This window comes from Artemia sp. Qi Xiang Cuo, chromosome 6 (genome assembly GCF_049724085.1).
Source record: "Artemia sp. Qi Xiang Cuo chromosome 6, ASM4972408v1, whole genome shotgun sequence".
NCBI classification, from domain to species: domain Eukaryota; kingdom Metazoa; phylum Arthropoda; class Branchiopoda; order Anostraca; family Artemiidae; genus Artemia; species Artemia sp. Qi Xiang Cuo.
The window spans coordinates 59,795,791-59,820,053 of NC_142799.1; the positions used below are offsets into that span (position 1 = coordinate 59,795,791).

Consider the following 24,263-nt stretch of genomic DNA (forward strand, 5'->3'; position numbering starts at 1 on the left):
CTCTCTCTCTGTGTGTGTGTGTGTCGTTTCTGTGCGTGTGTCGTCGCTATGTGTGTTATTCGTCTGTGTGCGTGTGTGTTGTCTCTGTGTGTATATCGTCTCTGTGCATGTGTCGTCTCTATGTGTGTTTCGTCTCTGTGTGTGCTAAACTTTTGATATGCTAGCTTACTCTAAAAATAATGAACACATAACAATGTAATGCATAATATATTTTTAATGAAATAATGCTGTGCAGAATATTAATACAAAATTACATTATGATACACGTTCATAAACACGTTCAGTGTTGAACATCCCGAAATGATGGTCCATGATATAGAATAGCTTTTATCATGTTTTATCTATTTATCATGATCAGGTAAATCCTTAGTTAGCTAGTGCACAAAAAATCTAACCTCGTCTTCATGACGGTGATAAACCCCTTCAGATTTAGGACCTTTGAATTCTTCTAAATTAAAAATTAGATTCCTAAGGTAGGATCACGGTTTTGAAATAGAAATTTATTAGTAAGTAAAGTACCCTTTACGTAGATTGCCTCAATGCAGAAAAAGCTACTAATCTCACTGACTTTCTCCTTGATATTCTTCATTTCCTGACACATATTATTAAGTGGTGTAATCACTCTATCGTAGAATCTCAGTCCATTCATAGGATGTATTGCAGTATTCCCCTAGTTTTTATTATACTCATGTTGCACGCTATCTAATTATAACAGTCAATTTCTTTGAGTTCCATTGACAATAAACAAAATGCACATCCCCATATAACATCACAAGATGATTACTTCAAACTAACAAATTCTGTGTCATACAGTCCTATCATCTTGGAAGCTATTAATGTAGTTGTTAAGAAAAAATACATCATAAAGCTTTTATACCTTCGCTCAAGGTTGAATGGAGTTATGGCTAGGAGGATGACTCCTAAAACCATCTGAATTCATTGTGGGGAGGAGTCATAAAACCCTCTCCGACCAATAAAAAATCTCTAAAATTCTTCTGGTCTTGATTTCACCTTTTAACTTAAACAACCAGGCATTCAAAAGTTTTTCGTTTCAAAGCTGTTAAAAAAGATTATAATTGTTGCATCTCTCTGCCAAATGAGAAATTTAAAAAATTCCTCAGATCTCAATTTCACCTCTTAACTTAAGAAACAAAATAATCAATACTTGTTCTCCACTATGCTATTAAGAAGCTGTACCATTGCTGTATCTCAAACCAATGAAAAATCTTAAAAAGTCCTCTGGTCGTTAGAAATTTAATTATGTTTGTTTTTTTAACTAGTGGGTAAAATATCAGAAAATGACAGGCTGGTGTAGTTTTTAAAAATAATCGTATGGATGGAGGGTGCTAACAGCCTCCGATTTAGGGTTTAGACCATATATAATCAATTGGCTCTCTTTGAATTTCTTTCTCTTGGTTTTGTTACTTAGTGGGTAAAATAGCAGAAAATACCACCCTGGTGTAGTTTTTCGAAAAATCTGGGAACCAAAAAGTGAGAAGAAGATAACTAGTCTATAGGTAAGGAAGTTTCCTCTTAGTAGAAAACACTCGCTTTGCTTACTTGACGGGTCAAAAATTTAAATGTAAATTACGTCTCTTGGGTTTCTTCTGTTTCCCCTCACTTTTAAATACCCACTTTTAAAATTTGGGGTACGGAAATTTGCAACTAATATAAATGAACTATGGTTGGGCAAGTTTCCCCGTAGTTGTAAACACCCGCTTTGAAAAATTGGGGGAACAAAAAGTGACAAGAATATAAATACTCTTTGGTCGGGCCAGTTTCCCCTTAGTTGTAAACACCCGCTTTGAAAAATTGGGGGGAATGAAAAGTGACAAGAATATAAATACTCTTTGGTCTGCCCAGTTTCCCCTTAGAAGTAAACACCCACTTTGAAAAATTTGGGGAACAAAAGTGACAAGAATATAAATACTCTTTGGTCGGGCCAGTTTCGCCGTAGTCTTACACACTCTAATTGAAAAATTGGGGGGACAAACAGTGACTAAAATATAAATACTGTTTGGTTTGGCTATTTTACCTTTAAGTTTTAAAAACCAAATGTGAAAATTTGGGGGCCTAAATTTGAAACGAATATAAAAAGTCTATGTTTGGGCAAGTTTCCCCTTAGTTTTAAACACACACTTTGAAATCTTGGGGTACCAAAAAGTGACAAGAATATGAATACTCTTTGGTCGGGCCAGTTTCCCCTTAGTTTTAAACACCCTTTTTTAAAAACTTAGGGAACAAAAATTTAGAAAAATATAAATAGTCTTTGGTTGTTCAAGTTTCTTCGTAGTTTTAAAAATCCGCATTGAATTATGGGGGGAACTAAAAGTGGCATGAATATTACGACTATTTGGTCTGGTCAGTTTCCCCCTTTCTTGTAATCAACCAATGTGAAAAATTGGAGTAACTACATTTTAAAAGATTTTTATGACTCTTTGTTTGGAAATTGTTCCTCTTAGTTTTACACACCCATTTTGAAAAATGGAGGGAGAAATCCTTGAATAGAATATAATTATTCTGTGGGCTAGCCTTGTCTCCATTTCCTTTTAAAACCCCACGTTGAAAAATTGGGGTAACGAAATTTAAAAATAATATAAATTCTATTTTTAAGCAAGTTGCCACTTTGTTTTAAACACCGATGTGAAGAATTTTGGGGACGTAAAGTGTAAAGAATATAACGACTCATTGGTAAGGCCATTTTCCCCCTAAGTTTTAAACACTCGCTTTGAAAAATTGGGGGACAGATAAGTGATAAAAATATAAATACTCTTTGGTCGGGCCAATTTCCCCCCCAGTTGTAAACACCCGCTTTGAAAAATTAAGGGGCCGAAAAGTGTCAATAATATAACAACTCTGGACAGGCCAGTTTACTCATTTTTGGTAAAGACAAACTTTTAAAAGCGGAGGTAACAAAAATTGACAAGACTATACATACTCTGGTTATTGAAGTGCCCACGTCTTATTAATCACACGCTTTGAAATCTGGGCGGCAAAAAACGTGGCATTAATATAAAGGCTCATTGGTAGCGTAAGTTTACAACTTAGCTTTAAAAACCCACTGACAAAATATGGTACTTAAATGTAACAAGAATAAAAATACTCTTTGGTTAGATCAGTTCCATCTGAGCATAAATCACCTGCAGTGAAAATTTGAGTTACAGAAAAGTTAAAAGATTGTATATACTCTTTGTTTGGGCAAGTCTCCTCGTAGTTGTAAATACCCACTTTGAAAACTTTTGGGCACAATAACTGACTAAAACACAATTACTCTCTGGTCAAACAAGTTTCCTCTTAGCTTTAAACACCCACTTTGAAAAATTGGGGAAGCGAAAAGTGACAAGAATATAAATACTCTTTGGTCGGGCCAGTTTCCTCTTAGTTGTAAACACCCATTTTGAAAAATTGGGGGAACGAAAAGTGACAAGAATATAAATATTCTTTGGTCGAGCCAGTTTCCCCTTAGTTGTAAACACCCACTTTGAAAAATTGGGGGGACAAGAAGCGACTAGAATATAAATACCCGTTTATAACAAATTGCCTGATTTAACAAGCCATCGTTAGACTCTATTTTAAACTGACAACCCTGTTCAAAACACCACTTGTGTATTATACCGAACACATCGAAGTATTCGCAAATTCTAAACCCTTTTTTTAGAGCTATGATCGCAATGAATAGCACCTGTTATCAGACAAAAATACCAATGATATAAATTACCCCCTAAAGTCAATTCTGAGTTTAGTGTACTATTCTTTAATTAACGATTTTAATATCAATTTATTTAGTATACCATAACGCTAGACCCTATTTTAAATTGACAACATTGTTCAAATATCACTCACTCATCGCATTTCAAAGGCTTTACTCGCACCTAATTTGACCAAAAAAAGAATCTATTTCCCAAGGAAACCCTTGGCACTGTCCTTAAACATGTGGTATTAATAATTTCATATATCGAATGTAAAATGTTGTTTGGAAATTGTCACTCTTGCTAGTAGAATAAGACGCTGATGCCTTTTACACCAGAAACCCTATTTTTGATAATGTGAAAAGGACATTTTGAACGAAATAACTAAAGCTACTGTAATAAGCTCATAAATAGGGCTCTTGGGGAGGGTTTTTATTCACATACTGGAAAAAGAGTGTACTTTTTGTTGTATAGCGTGTAAGTTAGTACTCCTGTAGTATTTATAATGTTTGAGGGGAAGTAGACTGTGTCCCCCTAAAATTTGAATATACTAGTAAATGATTTTATTTGGAAATAAATTAAGAAATTGAGTAAACTGTCCTCGCATTGCAAATTGACGAATCCATTGCTTTAAAGTTAATAATATTCAGTGTACTATCTATGATATATGAAATCATTACGAAAATTAAATCGTAAGGTAAGAGCATTTTATACAAAATCTCAAGGATGAATAAGAAATCAGTCCTTTTATTTATAACCAATCACCAATCAACTTACCGTATATTGAGCAACCATCGATGCCTCTGATTGGCTCCTAAAAAACGGATGTTGCCTCAAAAAACAGTCCGGTTGAGTTATATAATTTCAACCATACTCCCAAAACATGTTGGGCAACTTTATACCGTGCCAGCTTTAAAAAAAATGTGCACGTGACGCTGAAGTGCAACTTCTTGTGCAATTGACAACAATAACAAAAACCAGTCTGATTGAGTTATATAATTGCGACCATACTCTCAAAACATGTTAGACCACATTATACCGTGCCAGCTTTTTAAAATGTCCATGTCTAACTATAGTGTCACATGCGTGGGTTTTCTTGTGCAATTCCATGTATTTTTTTCATGTACCGTTCAAATCAACAGAAATTCCATGTATTTTTTCTTGTACAGTTCTTGTGTAATTGCATGTGTAATTATGACTGTGTATATCGATACTGCTGCTAGTGCCCTTTTTAATAGTCGAAAGTGATTTGAGGGCAACTAACCCACCTCTCACTCCCACCTTTTCCCCAAACACACCCAATCAAAATTGTTAGATAGCTTTTTTATTCAACGTAGTTGAAAGTTTTGGAAATTAGGTCTTTAAGGATGACAACCCATCCCCCCCCCACAACCCTCAGGGCAAGGGTAGTAAGTTATGCCCTGGGAGCATGTAAGGTTTTTATATAAAGCGATATTGTAAAAACAACAAAAAAGAACTCATTCAATCTAAAATTGAAAGGACTAGTGCCCTTTTAATAGTCGAAAGTGATTGAAGGGCAACTACCCTCCTCTCACGCCCACCATTTCCCCAACTAAATCCAATCAAAATTTTGAGATATGCATTTTGTTCAACGTATTCGAAAATTCTGGAAATTAGGCCTTTTAGGATGATAACCCCCTCAGAGCTATCAGTCCAAGGGTTGAAAGTTCTGCCCTGGAGGCATATAAGGTTTATAGGCATATAAGCTTATTTTCTGGAAAAAGTTTTTTTTAATCAATTTCTATTCGTTTTATATTGACATAGTCTTTTCAGGGAAGAAGAAAGTAATACTTTGAATCTTTTTGTTTTTTTCAGACTTAATAGTTTGGTCTGCTATTTGTATACTAGAGAAATTTTTTTAGCAATTTTTAACAACATACCGGTGCACCCTTTTAAAAATCCAGACACAAATAGTGGTGTTTAATTTTGTTTTATACCTCCTCTAGTTGACCTGAAATGGAAAACTTGATACCATTCGCAAAAAAATCTGTTTACTTTCTTTGATAGTTGGGATACAATTACAATATTTTGATTTGGTTAAATTTTAAGAGCAGATGTAGCCCGGAAAGTTTGAACATAATACCCTTAGTCGTTCTTGGGATACTGCTGAGATGCCTTATTGGGAATTAGCATTAACACAGTGCACTTTGATTTAATCTCAAGGCAACATTTAGTTTTTAAACATAAAGACAAATGGGAGGGTGGGAATGTTAGGGGGATTAGTTGCCCTCCAATCACTTTCAACTACTAAATAGGGCACCAGTCCTTTCTATTTTCAATCAGTTGATACCTTTTCGAAGTTCCTACGACAAATCCTTCGAAACGAAGTGCCCTGGTCTAAACAACAATAACAACAACAAAAAATCATACATTTTTTTTTTATTATAAACTTTTTTTGATTTTTTGATTATAAACTTTATTTCTGCTGTTCTTAAGTTTGAAATAGCTCTTTAATTTTCTTTAAAAGCTTCATTTTAGGACATTTTTTTAAATGAATAATAAAAAATAGGTGTTTTTTTTTATAGTTGCCTTGGAGAAGTAAATACAATCCTCATCCCAAAAATCAAAAATGAATACATTATACCCACATCAACCTTTACTATAAAAATTTCAACCCTTACAATCAATTTCGACTGTTAAAAAGGACACTAGGCCTTTCAATTTCCAATCGAATGAGCCCTTTTTGAGTTTCTACGACAACGCTTTCTATAAACACCTTATAAGCCCCCAGAGGATAACTTACAACCCTCGTCCTAAGGGCTGGGGGGGGCACATGAGCCCTTTTTGAAATTTATACAACAACTTTCTATATAAACCTTACACGCCCCCAGGGCATAGCTTACAGCCCTTGCACTGAGGGCTCTGAAGGGGTTATCATCCTATGACAACTTTGATTGAATGTGTTTGGGGAAATGATCCCAAGGCCAAAACATGATTTGCACTTTACTGAAAAAAATACAAATGAATGTGCATTATCAGTTTAATATACATATACTGATATTTAGTAGTCAGAATCTTAATATTATTTGATTTATTAAAGTTATAAAAGTAAAAACATTTAAATTTTTTTCAGTAAAGTGCAGTGTAGTTTCAGTTCTGGCCTTGGGAAGGCATAGGGGTTTTGAGCACAACTTAGGTTTGACTCGGTTATTTATTGTAATTTATGTTAGTTCTGGGTTTCATTTATTTATCGATGCTGATTTGCAGTAGTTTCACCCTTGGTATATTATTTGATTTTATTTTTGCTAATTTTTTGTTTAATGGAGTTCTTTACTTTTCTTTGAAAAACTTATTTTGTGGAAAAAGGTTTCTTAATGAATTTTCTGAATAAATTGACATTATTTCCGAAATTGTCACGTATCAGCACTTGTGGGAAATTCTCTTGCTAAGTATAATCATTAACGAGAAAACTGTTATCTTCAACTATTGAACACTTATGAAGCATTTGCTCTTCCCTTGCCACTGACAAAACTAAAAGACACTTTAAAAAAAAAAAAATACTACTGAATTGTGATAGAAACAAAATTATAGCACCTCCGTCAGTTACTGCTTGGCCTCTTTCATCTAGCTGCTGTTTAAGCTTTGCTATTTCACCATCTAGCTTCTTAATACTCTCATTACGACTTGTGACCCCACCTCCAACTTCTTTAAATCTTTCCTTGGCGGCATGGAGCTCATCCTAGAGAAAAATAAGGTGTTCAAAGGTATATAACCCAATACAGAGTATGTGCAATAATATAAAATGTTCTACCTCATGGTTGATCTGTAATCGGGCGGGAAAGACCCCTCCGTCTCTCTGTCAGATAAATTTAAAACCGTGGTCCAAAAATTTAAACTTTTTCGTAGTTCGACCCTTTTCCCATCCCAAAAAAATAGTCCTCTGATAATACCCGCCATCAGTACATGTGCATGGGAGGAACTTTTACGTCCTTGTCCTCTCACCTTGGAATGTTTAATATCTCTCCGGCTTTCCATCCGTTTAACACCCTAGTCTTTACAATATAAATTAAATAAAAAACAAGTTTTTGCAGCTGAAAGTAAGGAGCAACATCAAAACTTAAAGTGAACAGAAATTATTACGTATATGAGGGAGTTCACCCCTAGTCAATACCTTCCTCTGTACACTAAAGTTTTTCTTGGTACACTCATAAGAGCTATTTATTCTAATTAAACGACCTTTGGGATTCTTAGAGAATTCGAGCTTTAGCGTAAAGAGCAAGGTATTGACTAGAGAGAAAAATAGAGTTGTGAGAAAGAGTCAAACTTTAGTGTAAAGAGCGATACGTTGAAGAGGGGACAGCTCTTTCTTATACGGAATAATCTCTGTTCGTTTTAAGTTCTAATGTCGCTCCTTACTTTCAATTAAAAACACTTGTTTTCTTTTTAAATTTAGTTTCTAAACGTTTTTTAATTAGTGCAGATTTCAATTTTGGCTCACCGTACATGAATGATTAAAACGAAATTTGCATATTAACTTCACATTTTTTTTTGGAGGGGGGATAAGTGGCTTTTTCAAAATTTAGATCAGACAATTTTGAGAAGAGGGGGGAGGAGGGGGCCTAGTTTCCCTCCAATTTTTGATTACTTAAAAAGGGCACTAGGACTTTTAAATTTATTTACTAACGTTTTTATTAGTAACAAAAATACACAACTTGCGTATTAACTTACGTAACAAACTTCAATATTCGTATATTTTATTACGTATATTAGGGGGTTCGGCCCGTAGTCAATACCTCGCTCTTTACGCTAAAGTTCGAATTTTGTTCCGATTTTCTAAGAATGACCCCTTAATCCCAAAGGTTGTTTAATTAGAATAAATAGTTCTTATGAAAGTACTAAAAAAAAAACTTTAGCGTAAAGAGTGAGGTATTGACTAGGGGGCAAACCCCTCATATACGTAATAATTTCTGTTCGCTTTAAGTTTTGATGTTGCTCCTTACTTTAAGCTGAAAAAACTTGTTTTTTTTATTTAACTTCTGATCTTTTTTTAAATAATACTGGGAAATCCGGTGCTTTCTTCAGAGCAATGTCCCTTCACCCATGAAAACTTCCTCCATGGAAAGATCCTCCCACGTAACCCCAGCCCCACCCTCACGACCAGAAAAATTCCCCCCTGAAAACGTCCGTATACTTCCCAATACCCGATGCTCTATGTAAACATTGGGCAAACTTCATAACTTGCAGCCTTCCCCAGGGACTGTGGGGGATTAAGTCATCCTTAAAGACGTTGTTATTATATTTTTCAACCATGCTGAACAAAATAGCTATCTCAGAGTTTTGATCAGGCGACTTTGGGAAAAAAAGGTGTGGGGAGGGGCCAGGTTGCCCTCCAATCTTTTTTGTCACTTAAAAAGGGCACTAGAAGTTTTAATTTCCGTCCAAATGAGCCCTCTCACGATATTCTAGGACCACCGGGTCCATACGATCACCCCTGGGAAAAAAACAAACAAACAATTAAACACGCACCCGTTATCTTTCTTCTGGCAAAAATACAAAATTCCACATTTTTGTAGATAGGGGCTTGAAACCTCTATAGCAGAGTTCTCTGATACGGTGAATCTGATGGTGTAATTTTCATTAAGATTCTTGGACTTTAGGCGATGTTTAACCCTTTTTTCGAACATAAGGCAAATTTTCACAGGCTCGTAACTTTTGATGTGTAGGACTAAAGTTAACGAATCTTATATATTTAAGATCAACATAAAAATCCAATTCTTTTGATGTATCTGCTGCTATCAAAATTCCGTTTTTTAGAGTTTCGGGTACTATTGAACCGAGTCGCTCCTTACTTACAGTTCGTTACCACGAACTATTTGAGAAATACTTTTGGTGCAATACTTCTCCCAGCCAAATTTATCTGAATGACCTCTCATGAATCAGGGTTCCAGCGGTAGCTGAAGCCTAGTAAATAGTGAACAACAGCCCATAGTAACCAAAAGTTAAAAATAAACTGACTAGTGAAAAAATTTGCCATTTGACGCTGATTCAGGAATAGTAATTTTTATTTCCGTTCGCTTTAAAAATAAAATTTATTGCGAAAAAAAATTCATGGTAATTTCGAAAAAAGCCTGAAACCCCTCAAAAATGGCGTCAGATCAAAATGAGAAGTATACTACTGGAATCAGCATAGTTGAAAACCTTGTTCAGGGAAATTACAGTTTTCCCCTTTTTTGCATGGGTAGCATTGATCTGTCTCCCGTTTTCTTCTCTTTTTTCCAGGGCTAGAGGTTTACCTGAGCATTATAGAGGGATGCTTAATAGCTCATTCAAAAGCTATTTCTCACATCTACGCGCCTTTCATAAATTCCACCATCCAAAAATGGCACATTCTGTGCCATTATTCAAGGGGTGGGGCTAGCAGGCTACAAAAGACAGATGTTTAATAGCTCCTATAAGTTATTTTTCATACCTACATTTTCTTTATAAACTCCACTACCTGCAAGTGCTAAATGGCACTAAAAATGACACTATTGATGTCATGTCCCAAGTGGAAAAGCTAGGGGCTTGTGGGCTGCTAGAACTTTTTAGAGAGATGTTTAATGACTGATTTGAAAGCTATTGCTCGTATCTACGTGCTTTTTATAAGTTTTGCCATACGTAAGTACCAAATAACACAAAAACGGCACCTTTTGTCTTCCACTTAAGAATTGGGACACAATGGAACCCCTCTCGTATACTCTGCAAGTGCCACATGGCACAAAAATTGGCAATTTTTGTGCCATTTCTCAAGAGTTGGGTATATCGAGCTACCAGAACATCGTAGACCGTTATTTTATAGCTAATATGACTCATGTCTGTGTTCTTCCTATAAATTCCACCATCTGCAATTGACAAATGGTACTTTTGGTGGCATGTTTAAAATGCAAAGGCTGGATCCCGTGGGTTACGAGAACTTTTTAGAGAGGCATTTAATGGCTCATTTTAAAGCTATGATTCATATCTACGTACTTTTATCAGTTCTACCATCCGTAAGTGAGATATAGCACTAAAAACAGCACTTCTGGTGCCAACTTCTTAAGTAGAAAAAAATTGGAAGCATACAACGGTACAATCGTAATATTTGTGTTACAAAACTCTTCGCTGGAGTCTTACAAAAAGCTCTTCCGTTTACCCTCCCCTCCCATCCCCATTAATCATGGTTACAGCGGTAGCTGCAACCTAGTAAAGAGGGAACCACAGCCATTGTAACCAAAAGTTAAAAAAAAACGCTTAGCAAATACTACCTAGTAAAAAAAAGTTCCCATCTGACACTAATTCAGGAATGGTAGCTATTATTTCGGTTTGTCTTAAAAGTTAAAGTTTATTGCGAAAAGCAATTTATGGTGATTTCAAAAAAAGAATGAAACCCCTCAAAAATGGCGTCATATCAAAATGAAAAGTCTACCATTGGAATCAGCAATGTCAAAAACCTAGCTATGGGAAATTACAACCCCCTCCTTGAACAACAAGGAAAATTACTATTTTGCATGGGTAGCAGTGATCTGTCTCCGTTCATTTTTCTAGCAATGCTAGGGGGTGAGCAAACATCATAGAGAGATGTGTAGTAGCTCATTCGAACGGAAACTGAATTTGCCAGTGTCCTTTTTAAGTGACCAAAAGGATTGAAGGGCGTCTAGCCCCCCCCCCCTCCCGAAGGCCCTTTCCCCCTCAAAGTCATTCAATCACAATTTTGAGATATCCATTTTGTTCAATATGGTTTTAAAGTCAAGTATCTTTGGTTTTGGTGATGATATGACCCTCCTCAGTCCCTGGGCAAAGGGTTGCACACTGTGTGGGTAGCGAACATATTGATATGCGTATCGGTATTGGCGTATTGTTATTGGGCATATTGGTATCGCAGGTATCTAGACAGATTCCTATTGTGAGCCATTTTTCCAAAAGATAAATAGTTGATGCAGAACACAAAATACATAGATTCTAAAAACATCCCCAGTACTTCCTATAGAACACAAAAAGTTCAAATGTAATCCAAAATAATTCCTACAAAATATAAAAATTATTCTTACAAGATACAAAAATACACAATTCCAAAATAGTTCTAACAAAATGAAAAATAGTTGGCGCAGAAAACAAAATACTTGTTACAAAACACAAAAAATTTAACAACATCCCAAATACTTCAGAACAGAATACTTTGTTCTGTTTCATCGAAAAGAACATAAATAATTCTTAGAAAACGCAAAAATACTTTGCACAATTCTAAAATAGTTCTATCAGAATGAAATCTAGGTGGTGCAAAGCAGAAAACAGTTTCTACAAAACACAAGAATAATAAAACAGCATCCCAAATACTTCTTATAGAATACCAAATACAAAAATACTTTGCACCATTCTAACATAGTTCTAGCAGAATGATAAATAGTTGGTGCAGAACACCATACACCTACTATAAAAAGCAAAATTCTAACAACATCCCAAATACTACTTATTGAATACAAAAAAGTTCAAGCCTTCCAAAATAATTCCCACAAAACAGAAATAACTCTTACAAAACACAAAAATACTCAGTACATTTCTAAAATAGTTCTGAATAAAATAGTTCAGAACTGAATGAAAAATAGTTCGTGCAGAACATAGAATACAAAATTCAAACATATTCCAAAATAATTCCCACGAAACAAAAAAAAAATATTCTTAAGAAATACAAAAAAACTTTGTAAAATTCTAAAATAGTTCTTGTAGAATGAAAAATAGTTGGAGCAGAATAAAAAATACTTGCCACAAACCACAAAAATTGTTTAACAATAACAAATACTTCTTAAAGAATACTAAAAGTTCAAACAAAATATTAAATAACTCCTACAAAACAAAAACAACTCTTCAAATATACAAAAATACTTTAAACAATTCGAATTCTTACAGAATGAAAAATAGTTTGTGCAGAAAACAAAATACTGGCTACAAAACAAGAAAATTCTAACAACCCCCCATATACTTCTTATAGAATACAAAAAGTTCAAGCATAATCCAAGATAATTCCTACAAAACAAAAAAAAAAATTACAAAATACAAAAAATACTTTGCCAAATTCTAATACAGTTCTAACAGAATGAAAAATAGTTAGTACAGAAAACAAAATACTTGCTGCAAAACACAAAAATTCTAACAACATCCCAAATACTTCTTATAGAATACAAAAAAGTTCTAATATAATCCAAAATAATTTCTAGAAAACAGAAGTAATTCTTACAAAATACAAAAAGCTCTAACAAAATCCGAAATAGTTCTTAGAAAACAAAAATTATTCTTACAACATTAAAAAATACTTTACACAAATCCAAATACATCTAACTGAATACAACTTTTTTTGTGTTTGGAATTTTTTTAGTATTCTATAAGAAGTATTTGGGATGTTGTTTTAATTTTTGTTTTTTTGTAGCCAGTATTTTGTGTTCTATACCAATTGTTTTTCATTCTGTTAGAACTATTTTAGAATTGTGCAAAGCATTTTTGTATTCTGTAAGAAGTATTTGGGATGTTGTTAGAATTTTTGTGTTTTTTTAGCAAGTATTTTGTGTTCTACACCAAGTATTTTTCATTCCGTTAGAACTATTTTAGAATGGTGCAAAGTATTTTTGTATTTTGTAAGAATTATTTCTGTTTTGCAGAAAATTATTTTGGATTGTGTTTGAAGTTTTGTATTTTAAAAGACGTATTTGGGATGTCGTTAGAATTTTTGTGTTTTGTAGCAAGTATTTTGTGTTCTGCACCAACTATTTTTCATTATGTTAGAACTATGTTAGAATTGTGGAAAGTATTTTTACATTTTGTAGGAATTATTTATATATTGTAAAAACAAATCACCATAGGGGGTCTGCAATTCATAAGACCCCTTAACCTAAGGAAGAAACTAATCTAAGAACACACTATTGCGATTTCAACTCTCTTACGACTGAGAAAAGAAACAAAGCGTTTCCGCTTTTTTTTATCATGAAAATAACTGAGAATGCTTTAGGTATGATAATGCACATCAGAGAGTGCCATGAGCCAGTTATAGAGTGGCACAGGTCAGGAATTGCCATGGGGGTATCACGGTGGATTGGATTGGGAGAACACGAACCAATGGATTTAAATCATGATTTTTAACAAGAAAATCTTAAAAATGCCTTAGGAATAATAGTTTGTGTCAGAGAGTACCGTATGCCAGCCATAGTTTGCCACGGTGGCGTGGATTGGCATGGTGCATCACGCTGGAGGGCGGGTTGGCTTGAGAAAAGATGAACCAATGGATTTAAATCATGATTTTTAACAAGAAAATATGTGAAAATGCCTTAGAAATGATAGTTTGTACCAGATGGTGCCATGTGCAAGCCATATTGCGCCACGGTGGCGTGAATTGACTTGGTTTATCGCATTGGGGGATGGCTTGAGAAAACTGGAACCAATGGATTTAAAACATATTTTTATAGTGAAAATATCTGAGAATGCTATAGGAATGGCGATGGAGTGCCAGAGGGGTGTCACAGGGCAGCCAATTGTTACGAATTCACAGGAAATAAGGGAAGGCTCATTCAAGAAATTTTTTAAATTGTATGTCCTTTTTAACAAGAAAGGGGAATTTTTTACAAAATCACTGGAAATAAAGAGAAGGGGGCGGGAAATGTCAAGTTTTCCATTGTTAAAATAAAAACAATGGTCATTTTTAGTGTATAAACTTATTTTTTGGGGAAATGTTGAAACTTCATTAGGTGTGCTAATATACGCCAATTGGTTCCATCGGGCGGGTGTTTTGTGTCACGCTGGCCTGAATTGCCAGGAGTCATCAGAAGAAATGCTATTGGGGGATTTTTCTTTAAATTTAAACAAACGATGCTAGTGTAAACGGATATTTTTGTAGGAAAATGTCTGAAAAATGTCTTATGTGTGATAATGCACGCCAAAGGGTGCAGTGTGCTAGCCATTGAGTGTCACAGGTCGGGAAGGCCTTAGACTTACACGTCCAAAATTGATCTTATATGGCACAAAATGGCAGTAAACGCCCCTCTGTGGTGGTCTGTCAAGATAGGATGGCTTAAAACCTTCTGTTTTAAGCTTTAGACTATGAAAAAACGAATTTTCTTATATTTTGATCCTGTCTATTATGGCACAAAATGGCAGTAAACAATCCTCTGCAGTGGTCCGTCAAATAGGGTGAGTTGAAACTTCTGGCTTTGAAGTTTTAGACTATGAAAAATCGATTTCTCGGATATTTTGATCCTGTTTAGGCAAAAATTGATCTTTTATGGCAGTATGCGCCCCCTCTGCACTTATCTCCGAAGACAGGGTGAATAAAGACCTCGTGTTTTAAAGCTTTAGATTATGAAAAATCGATTTCTCTGATATTTTGATCCTGTTTGGGCAAAAATTGATCTTTTATAGCACAAAATAGCAGTAAACGGCCCCTGCGTTTTCCTGGGGATAGAGACTAAAATCTAACACCCAACAAGCTATCATAAATAAATAACTTCCATAAAACACTTTAGAGTTAAGGTTGAAGGTGTTACATGAATTTTTCCGGGGGGAGGGGGACTGAAATCTAACACCCAATTAGCCATCGTGAATAAATAACTTTTCATTAAACTGTTTAAAGTTAAGGTGGAATGTGTTACATGAATTTTTCGGGGGGAGGGGGACTGAATTCTGACACCCAATAAGCTACCGTAAATAAATAACTTCCATAATACAGCTTAAAGTTAAGGTTAGGTTCCGGCCTTTCTTTATGTTTCACGATTTTTTTGCTTAAATTTTATCCTTTATCAGCTTTTTCACGTTTGTGTTTCCGTTTGTTGAGTTTTAACTGCTTTTTTCTGTGCTTTCATGATTTTATAATGTTTCTGATGCTTGCCAAACAGGAATGCATAGTCTTGGCTCAAAGAAACAAGGCATTTTCATTAAAAGCTCTCAGAAATATCTCTTAATATGGTTTAAAACTACCTCTAATAACAACCCTCCCCCTCTGGAATTGGTTGATAGGGTTCCTGCCTTTCCTTAATTCACGCTTTTTTTGCTTATATTTCATCCTTCATCAGCTTTTTTCATGTTTTGTTTTTTCTCTATGTTGAGTTTTAACTGTTTTTTCCTGTGATTTCATGATTTTATAATGTTTCTGATGCTTGGCAATCAGGAAGCATAGTATTGACTCAAGAAAACGAAACAATTTCATTCAAACCTCTCAGATCTCTTAATATGGCTTAAATTTGTCACTATTAACAACCCTCTCTCTTAACAACGTGACTATCTCGAAACTTTGATCGGATGCATTTGAGGAGAAGAGGGCCTGGGGACGGGAAGCTAGTTGCCCTCTGGTGACTGACTCTTAAAAAGGGCATCAGAACTTCTTATTTCCAATTTAATGAGCCTCCTCCGAAGTTTATACGACCTTCTCTTCCGTAAAACCCTTATATGCCCCTGGGACATAACTTAACAACCGTTGCCTCCAGGCTCTGAGGGGTTGTGTATAACAATCCTGGAGGGATTGTTATATTAATTTTGGACTACTTTGAACAAAATAACTATCGCAAAATCTCAGATGCATTTGGGGAACGGGGGGGGGGTAGTTGCCCTGTAATCCCTTTTGACTCTTAAAAAGGGAACTAAAACTTTCAATTTCAAATTAAATGAGCCTCCTTCAAAGTTTATACCACCACTCCTTCCATAAAAACCTCATATGCACCCAGGGCATCTCTTACAACCCTTGTCCCCAGGCTTTGGAGGATTGTGTCAACCCTAGAGTAATTTTTATATGATCTTTCAACCACTTTGAACGAACTGGCCTTCTTAAAACGTTAATCGCAAAATCTTAGGAGCTAAAGGGCAAGGGGGGATAGTTTTCTTCCGATCATTTTTGACTGTTAAAAAGAAAACTAGAACTTTCGATTTCAAATCGAATACGCCTCTTCTGAAGTTTATACAGCCACCCCTTCCATAATAACCTTATATGTTAGCAATCGGCAACTTACATCACTTACAGCCCTTGCCCTGTGGGCTGCGTGGATTTTGTTAACGCAGGGGCATATTTATTCGATCTTTTGACTATTTTGAACAAAATAGTTATACTAAAATTTTGATTGGATATACTTGGGGACGTGGGGGGGACTAGTTTCCCTCTGATCCCTTTTGACTCTTAAAAAGGACACCAGAAATTCTGAATTCAGAATTTCTAGTCGATTGAGCCCCCTCCTAAGTTTATATGACTACCCCTTCCATAAAACCAAATATGCCCCGGGAGAATAATTTACAACTCTTTCTCCCGGGCTTTGGGGGGTTATGTCAATCCTGGAGGCACTGTTATATGATCTTTGGACTATTTTGAACAACATGGCTATCTCAAAATTTCCATGTGATGCACTTGAAGAAGAGAGGGCGTGGAGGGTGGGGGGAGGGTAACTGCACTTGGATCAATTTTGACTCTTAAAAAGAGAACTAAAAATCTTGGTTTCCAATCGAGTTTTCCAATTCCAATCCCTTCAAAGCTAACATGGCTCTTTCCGTGAAAATCTTATATACCCTGTGGCATAACTTACAACCCTTGGCCGCAGGAACTGGTGGGCTTATGTCCACCCCAGAGGCATTGTTATATGATCTTTGGACTATTTTGAACAAAATGGTTACTGCAAAAATTCGATCGGATGTACTTGGAGAAACGAAGGCGTGGGGGAAGGGGAGTTGCCTTTCGATCACTTTTGACTCTTAAAATGGCACTAGAACTTCTGATTTCAAATTGAATGAGCCCCCTCCAAAGTTTATACGACCACCCCTTTCACAAAAACCTTACATGTTAACAACGGACAACTTTCATAACTTATAGCCCTTTCCCTGAAGGCTGTGGGGGGGGGGTGACATCCCCAAAGACATAGTTATTTGACCTTTCAACTATGCTGAACAAAATAGTTAAGTCATTATTTTGATTGGATGTTTATGGGGAAATGATGGAGGTGGAGCGATAGCAAGTTTTCCTCTAATCACTTTTGGCTCTAAAAAAGGCACTAGAACTTTATATTTCCAATCGAATAAGGTCCTTCTAAATCCTCTATAGCTCTTTCTATACGAAGTGCCTCTGCGTAAAAAAATAACACGTTGTTCCCACATTTTGTTACTTAAGTAGCGCTATTGCGCTGCCTATCATTTGCAGGTAAGAACTGGAGATTTATCAATATTGAACTACTATTGTTTAAATTAGTCTTGGTTACATTCAACGCTTCAATGATGATTCTGTTTTCTGTTTATTTTTTTTATTCCTAAAGGCCACGTAAGTTGTTTTTATTCTCATCTGTTAAAAACCAAGAGATTTAGGAGGGGCCAAAGTTTCTTTGCTTCTTTTAATTTCAGTTAAATGTTTGTTAGACTTCATACTCAGCCATATCAAGTTTTATATTCACAGCAGCTTTGATTCATTATCGAGGAACTTTGATTCTGAATTAATCTTCTCAAGTAAAAGTTTATATAAATTTTATATTATTTTTGGTGTAATTGGAGTTGCAGCTAGGATTTTTACTTCGTCTCTCTCTTCTAAAGCCCATGTTATAAGTTTAGTCAGATTCATTTTGAAACGACCGGACCCGTAAATCTGTAGAGTTCAAAACTCTTCTTCCTAGAACCAAATAAGAGAATCTAATTACCTGAATTGACTAAAAATATTCTTTTTTATTTCAACTTATGGGATCACTTTTTTGATCAGATTCAGATTCACATTCCGATTCTAAAAGGGGTCGATTCTAAAAGGGGTCAAGTCACATTCCGATTCTAAAAGTTGGCATCTGACTTCTCCATAACTTTCATTAACTTGCAATGACGGTTCGGCTGGGTCCAATTTGTAATAATTAAATGATTTTATCCTTGTTTCCCTTTTCTTGAAGATTTAATCCTATATTTTTGGCCGAAGTTTTGAAAAACAAAAGCACAGCGTTCAAGATACAGATATTTTTCAATAAGACGTAAATGACGCAACAAGCTTTCGAATTTTACGGTTAGGAAAGGGGGAAAAGTGCAGTAGCCAAATTCCTGTTTGAAGTACTTTTTTTTTCGTTTTAAGTTTGACTTCAACTTAATTTTTACTTGTTTTAAGATTTATTTATTCAGTTATATTTGTAGTTGCTTTCTCTATATTTTCTATCGTTTATTTTAATTTCTGTTCGTTTCACTGGTGTTATATTACCGTTTTGACTTTAATGGAAATTTTGGTCGTTTTGAGTTTTGAATTATTACAGGAATTTATTTCTGCTGGTCTTAGGTTTTATTTAGCTTTTTAATTATCTTTGAAAACCTTTTTTTTCCGAAACGTATTATTATATCAATAGTCATAAAATAATGCAAATTTTGTTCTGGCCTTGGGAAGGCATAGGGGTTTTGCGCCCATCTTATGTTAATTTCTACTCGTTTTGAGTTTGACTAGGTTATTTATTGTAATTTCTGTTCGTTTTTGGGTTTCTCTTATTTATTGATGCTGATTTGTGGTAGTTTCACGCTTGGTAGATTATTTTATTTTATTTTTGCTCATTTTCGGTTTAATGGAGTTCTTTACTTTTTTTTGAAAAACTTATTTTGTGGAAAAAGTTTTTTAAATTAATCAAGTTACAAGCACAACCGTGAAGGTGACGAACCCTTCAAACCTTCTTTAGACTAGGCTGGTCATTTTTTTCGAACCCGATGTTGAACAGGGATACGTTCTAAGTGGTATCTACACTCCTTGCTTTTCATTGAGCGATTAATCTGCGTCTCTTCACTATGGCAGAAGGGTGAAATCTGAAATCTAACCTTAATCTTCAATATACTAGTTATCTCGCAGGAGTGTCGCCTAAAATTAGTAACAGAGTATTGAAGGTACTCGAATGACCCAATTACGACGTCATTCCAGGTTGAGTTTTTTAAATTGTTATTTCCAGACTATCTTTTATTTAGGAGGGGGCACCGCCGTCCATTATGCCGACCGACATGAAAAAGAACTCATTGCAAAGAATACTTTTGCATTGAATCATACATAAGGGCACTTACAGTGGTAGGGAAACGGGCACTACAGCCCCCCCCCCCAATCCTTGTGACTTTAGTCACGTACATCATATTTTATCCCTACTTTATTGGCTGGCGGTAGCTCTCAAATTACTAGATATCTCTACTATTTATTTTTGCTGTAAAAACCATAGTTTGCTATAGTTTCTCATACAACCTTAGTAATTACAAACTGTAATTGTTCAAAACTTGGTTTATGTAGGAACAGTGTTTTGATTTTGAGTGGTAGAATGATTTTAAAAAAAATACCTGACAAGCCTGATATTCTCGAACAAACGACAAAAGCTGATTGTTCAAATACTCTTGTCTAGATTCAATTCGGTCCATATTAGAGATCAGTCGCCCAGAAAAGTTTTCAAGAGCAGTTGCCAGATCGGTGCTTGAACCCTTCAGCTTGTCCTGACATTTATTAATAGCTGCAAGTCGATTTTTCCAGTCATTGATTTCTGTAAAACATAAATCATAGCCGTGAAATAACTTCAGTCCATTATTAATGCGTAAGCTATGGAAATAAAACCTTCATGAAAAAAAATTGAAACTTTTCAACATTGACTCTAACGCTATCGCTGTTTCTATTACCTATTTTGATGGGGGGGGGGTCGATGTTTTTCTGATGAGTAAGGAGCGGAAATGAAAATAAGAAACCAAAGATAATTCCATACGTGTGTAGAATATTAAAAAACAAGCGCATTACAGAAAACCCAAAACCGACGGAGAAAATGGCTGTAGTTTTTAGGAGCAAACAAATCTTTAAGCAAGCTCCTGAACAGATTTTCACGTGGTAGGTCTGTTTGATATGATTGTTTTGTGAATATTGGTCTTTAATAAAAATGAATTTTCTCTCTCTCTCTACAAAATTTAAGCAAAAAGAAGAAATTTTATTTTCGCACCCAAAGTTTATTAAGACAAAATGTCATTTTATCATTTTAATATGTCTTAGTTAAGAGGTAGCTCATTGATCTCAACCAACTGTAGAATCTACAAATAGGAATAGGAACCTCCACCTATGGAAACGCAGTTTCGTGGTTCTAGGTGAATACCCCCCCGGAAAATACCCCCCGCGGAAAATACACCCGGAAATTATCTCTTCGAGGAAAATACCTCCCAAGGAAAATACACCCCGGAAAATACCCCCGGAAAATAGCCCCGGCGGAAAATACCCCCCCCCGTGGAAAATACCCCCCGGAAAATACTCCCCGTAAAATACCCCCCCCCCCCCAAAAAAAAAAATACCCCCGTGAAAAATAAGGCTTTCCAAATTTGAGAATTTTATTTGAGTTTTATTTTTTTTATTTCCGTAGGGGGATGGAATTTTAGTACTTGTGTATTATGTGCCATTCACTCAAGTTTACGCTGTATAAAATTCGTGAACACGCCGGTTTTTTTTGCTACTTTCTTCGTTACTTTAGAAATAAATTTGCGCTATAGATTTGCATATTAGGGGGATGGGGGTAAGCATAACGGGTCTGCATGCAAAATGTATTTGGTACAACTATTCTGCATATTAGATAGATAGATAAATAAGTGTATTTTTAAAGCCAAATATAAGGCCATGAACACAGTAAAATAACATAAATAAATATAGTGAACGGGAGGGGGGGTGTTCAACCCCACCAAAAATGCCCTCCCTCACGAAAAATACCCCTCCCCATAGAAATATCCTCTGGACAATTCAATCCTGGCGAAGACTTACCCCGGACAATTACCCCTAACATCCCCACGCGTAAAATTAAATCGGCAAAGAGAAAGCAAGACATTTAAAGAAATTTCGTATATGAATTCTTGCAAATTCACCCAGCGAAAAATTTCTTCTTAAAATTTCATCTCCTGCAAACTATTTAAAATTCTCCCAGCAGAAAATTCGTCCTCCCCTTCCCACCCAAAAAATGTATGCATGCTTTTCAATAACAAACAAAACAAAGGGCGATTTTTATAGCTTAACAACCTTTCCCCGGATGTGATGTAGGGTGTCATTTTTATCTCCGAGGACATAGTTATTGGGCTTTTCAACTGTGCTGCAGAAAAAAGCTATCTCAGAATTTTGATTCGACAATTTTGGGAAAGAGTGACGTGGGAGGGGGCCTAGTTGCCCTGGAAATTGAAAGATCTAGTGCCGTTTCAAATAGTCTAAAGTGACTGGAGGGCAACAACACCCCCCCCCTCCACGCCCATCATATTTCCAAACGCTTAAATTAAGACTACTACAAATGCGTCAGCTCTTTTTATAGCTTTGAGTTTACAGATAAATACATTCAGCGTGCTTAGCTAGAGTGGAGTTACATATTAATAAAACTACAATATTGTTAACTGGTGGAAACCCATTTGAAAATAATATAGAAATAAGAACTTTGGGTCCAGAATGCTTATATCTGAAATTAAACCTTACTTTGATTATTATTTTCTTTTTGGGCATTTTTTGAGGGGTTAAACACCCCCCCCCCCTCCATTCACTATATTCATTTATGTTATTTTACTGTCTTCATGGCCGTATATATGGCTTTAAAATACACTTATTTGTCTATCTATCTAATACGCAGAATAATTGTGCCAAACACATTTTGCATGCAGACCTGTTATGCTTACCCCACCCCCTAATGTGCAAATCTATAGCGCAAATTTATTTCTAAAGTAACGAAGAAACTAAAAAAAAAAAAAAAAAAAACGGTGTGTTCTCGAATTTTACACAGCGTAAACTTGAGTGAGTGGTGCATAATACACAAGTACCAAAATTCCATCCCCCAGCGGAAATTAAAAAAATGAAACTCAATTAAAATTCTCAAACTTGGAAAGTCTTATTTTCCTTTTTTTTTTTGGGGGGGGGGTATTTTCCACGGGGGGTATTTTCCGAGGGGGTATTTTCTGGCGGGGTATTTTCCAGGGGGGGGGGTATTTTTCGGGGGTATTTCCACGGGGGGTATTTTCCGCGGGGGTATTTTCCGGGGGTATTTTCTGGGGGGTATTTTCCGGGGGTGTTCGCCGGGGGGGGGGGGTAAACGCCGGCCACCGTACAAGATATCGCCTCGGGATTACTATCATTGTATGAAAGTCAATGAGCTGCTCTGTTCCCGGCGTTTTTCTGAGTTTATGATCGTCCTCATCTGGGTAGAATATTCACAGTTGCAGAATGTAATTTTTGCTTTCTTTGATTTTTTTTTAAATTTAACTATGCATTATTTTAATTGACACCGTACTGATTTGTTCTAAAGCACCTTTACCAGTGCTCGAAGCGCTAAAAAAATCCGCAAGTTTACCAGCATCTCTACAAAAGCATCAAAACCTCTGAATATAAATTTTAAGATATGGCGAGTCCAATGGTTGCTACATAAAAAGTAAAGGATTGCTCTGAAACACGCAATAGAGCGCTAAAAAAAAGCGCGTAAAGCTTAAAATAGGAGTGCCTATCCTATGTAATAACAAAACAGACAAAAATATAGTTTAGAGTATTAGAAGTCAGAAGATTACAAGCAGCAGCTCGAGTCTGCGCGTTAAAGCACGAATTTGCGCACTGAAAAGCGTGTAAAAAGCACAAAACTGATGGAAAGTTTGAAGAAACTCCGGAAAAAATAGTAATATAGTATAAAGTATGGTGAACCCAATAATCACTGGTAGAAAGGCGAGCAATCGCTTTATAGCACCGTCTGCAATCGCTGAAAAGTGCGCTAAAAGCGCAAAACTCATCTGCTTGTTACAGAAAGCTCAGATTTGGGAGAAACACGGTTTGAAATACCGAGAGTCGAGTGGTGAGTAGAAGGGCCTTATTGACTCCGACGCCCACAATACCCCTTCGAATCCCGATCCGGACACTTTTTTTAAAAATTCCGACGCCCACACCAAATAAGGGCATAGCCTCCCTAGGGAGAATGATTACGTACTGGGGTCAATGACCTTTTTTTCTAAGATCGATTTATTTGATGTTTCTGTGTGTAATAACTCCGGGACGAAGGTTGCACATGTGCATTGAATTCTAACGGGAACAATGTTATTGATCTAGGACTCCAGGGGGAAGTGAATTTCCGAGAACTTGATTGCGTAATCAAAGTGTGTCAACAACAACAACATCGACCATGACATTCGCTGAGAGCGTGCACTTACAACAACAACAACATCGACCTTGGAACACCTGTGCTGTCGACCTCAATTCACCTATCGTGTATCAATAATTCCCCTTAGAAACAACAAATTAATTCCCCTTTCTTGACAGATCAATCAATCAACGACATCATCTGTCAGACTAAAAATTTTCGCATAGAAACGATTTTCCAGGAATAGATCCAAGTCATTAATGTCTTTGCCTCGGAAACAACTCTTTTGGTCGAACTCCAAAGAATATTAATAGCCAAAGGCCACGGAAACAATTCTCCAAGAAACATCTTAGCGATGAATTGTTTTAGCGCGGGAATCAGGTTTCTTATTAATTTGAAATGCATTAGCGCAGAGATGCCAAAAACAAAAGGAACACGCTGAATTACGTTTAGGGATTATTTGGGCGAAACTGTTTTAGACAGGTTATGGAACTATTTCGGCGAAACAGTTAGAGACATTTTAAAAGATGATTTTTGAAGAGATTTT

The 24,263-nt window shown here is 35.9% G+C and overlaps 1 protein-coding gene across 1 annotated transcript in view; it reads right to left on the reverse strand.

Moving 5' to 3' along the window:
- Nucleotides 1-24,263, reverse strand: part of LOC148951467 (inositol 1,4,5-trisphosphate receptor-like) — a 97,273-nt gene that overhangs the window by 32,433 nt on the left and 40,577 nt on the right. The window contains 1 exon segment of the mRNA XM_089091118.1: nt 7,245-7,389. Coding sequence (XP_088947244.1) covers nt 7,245-7,389 — 145 coding nt within the window.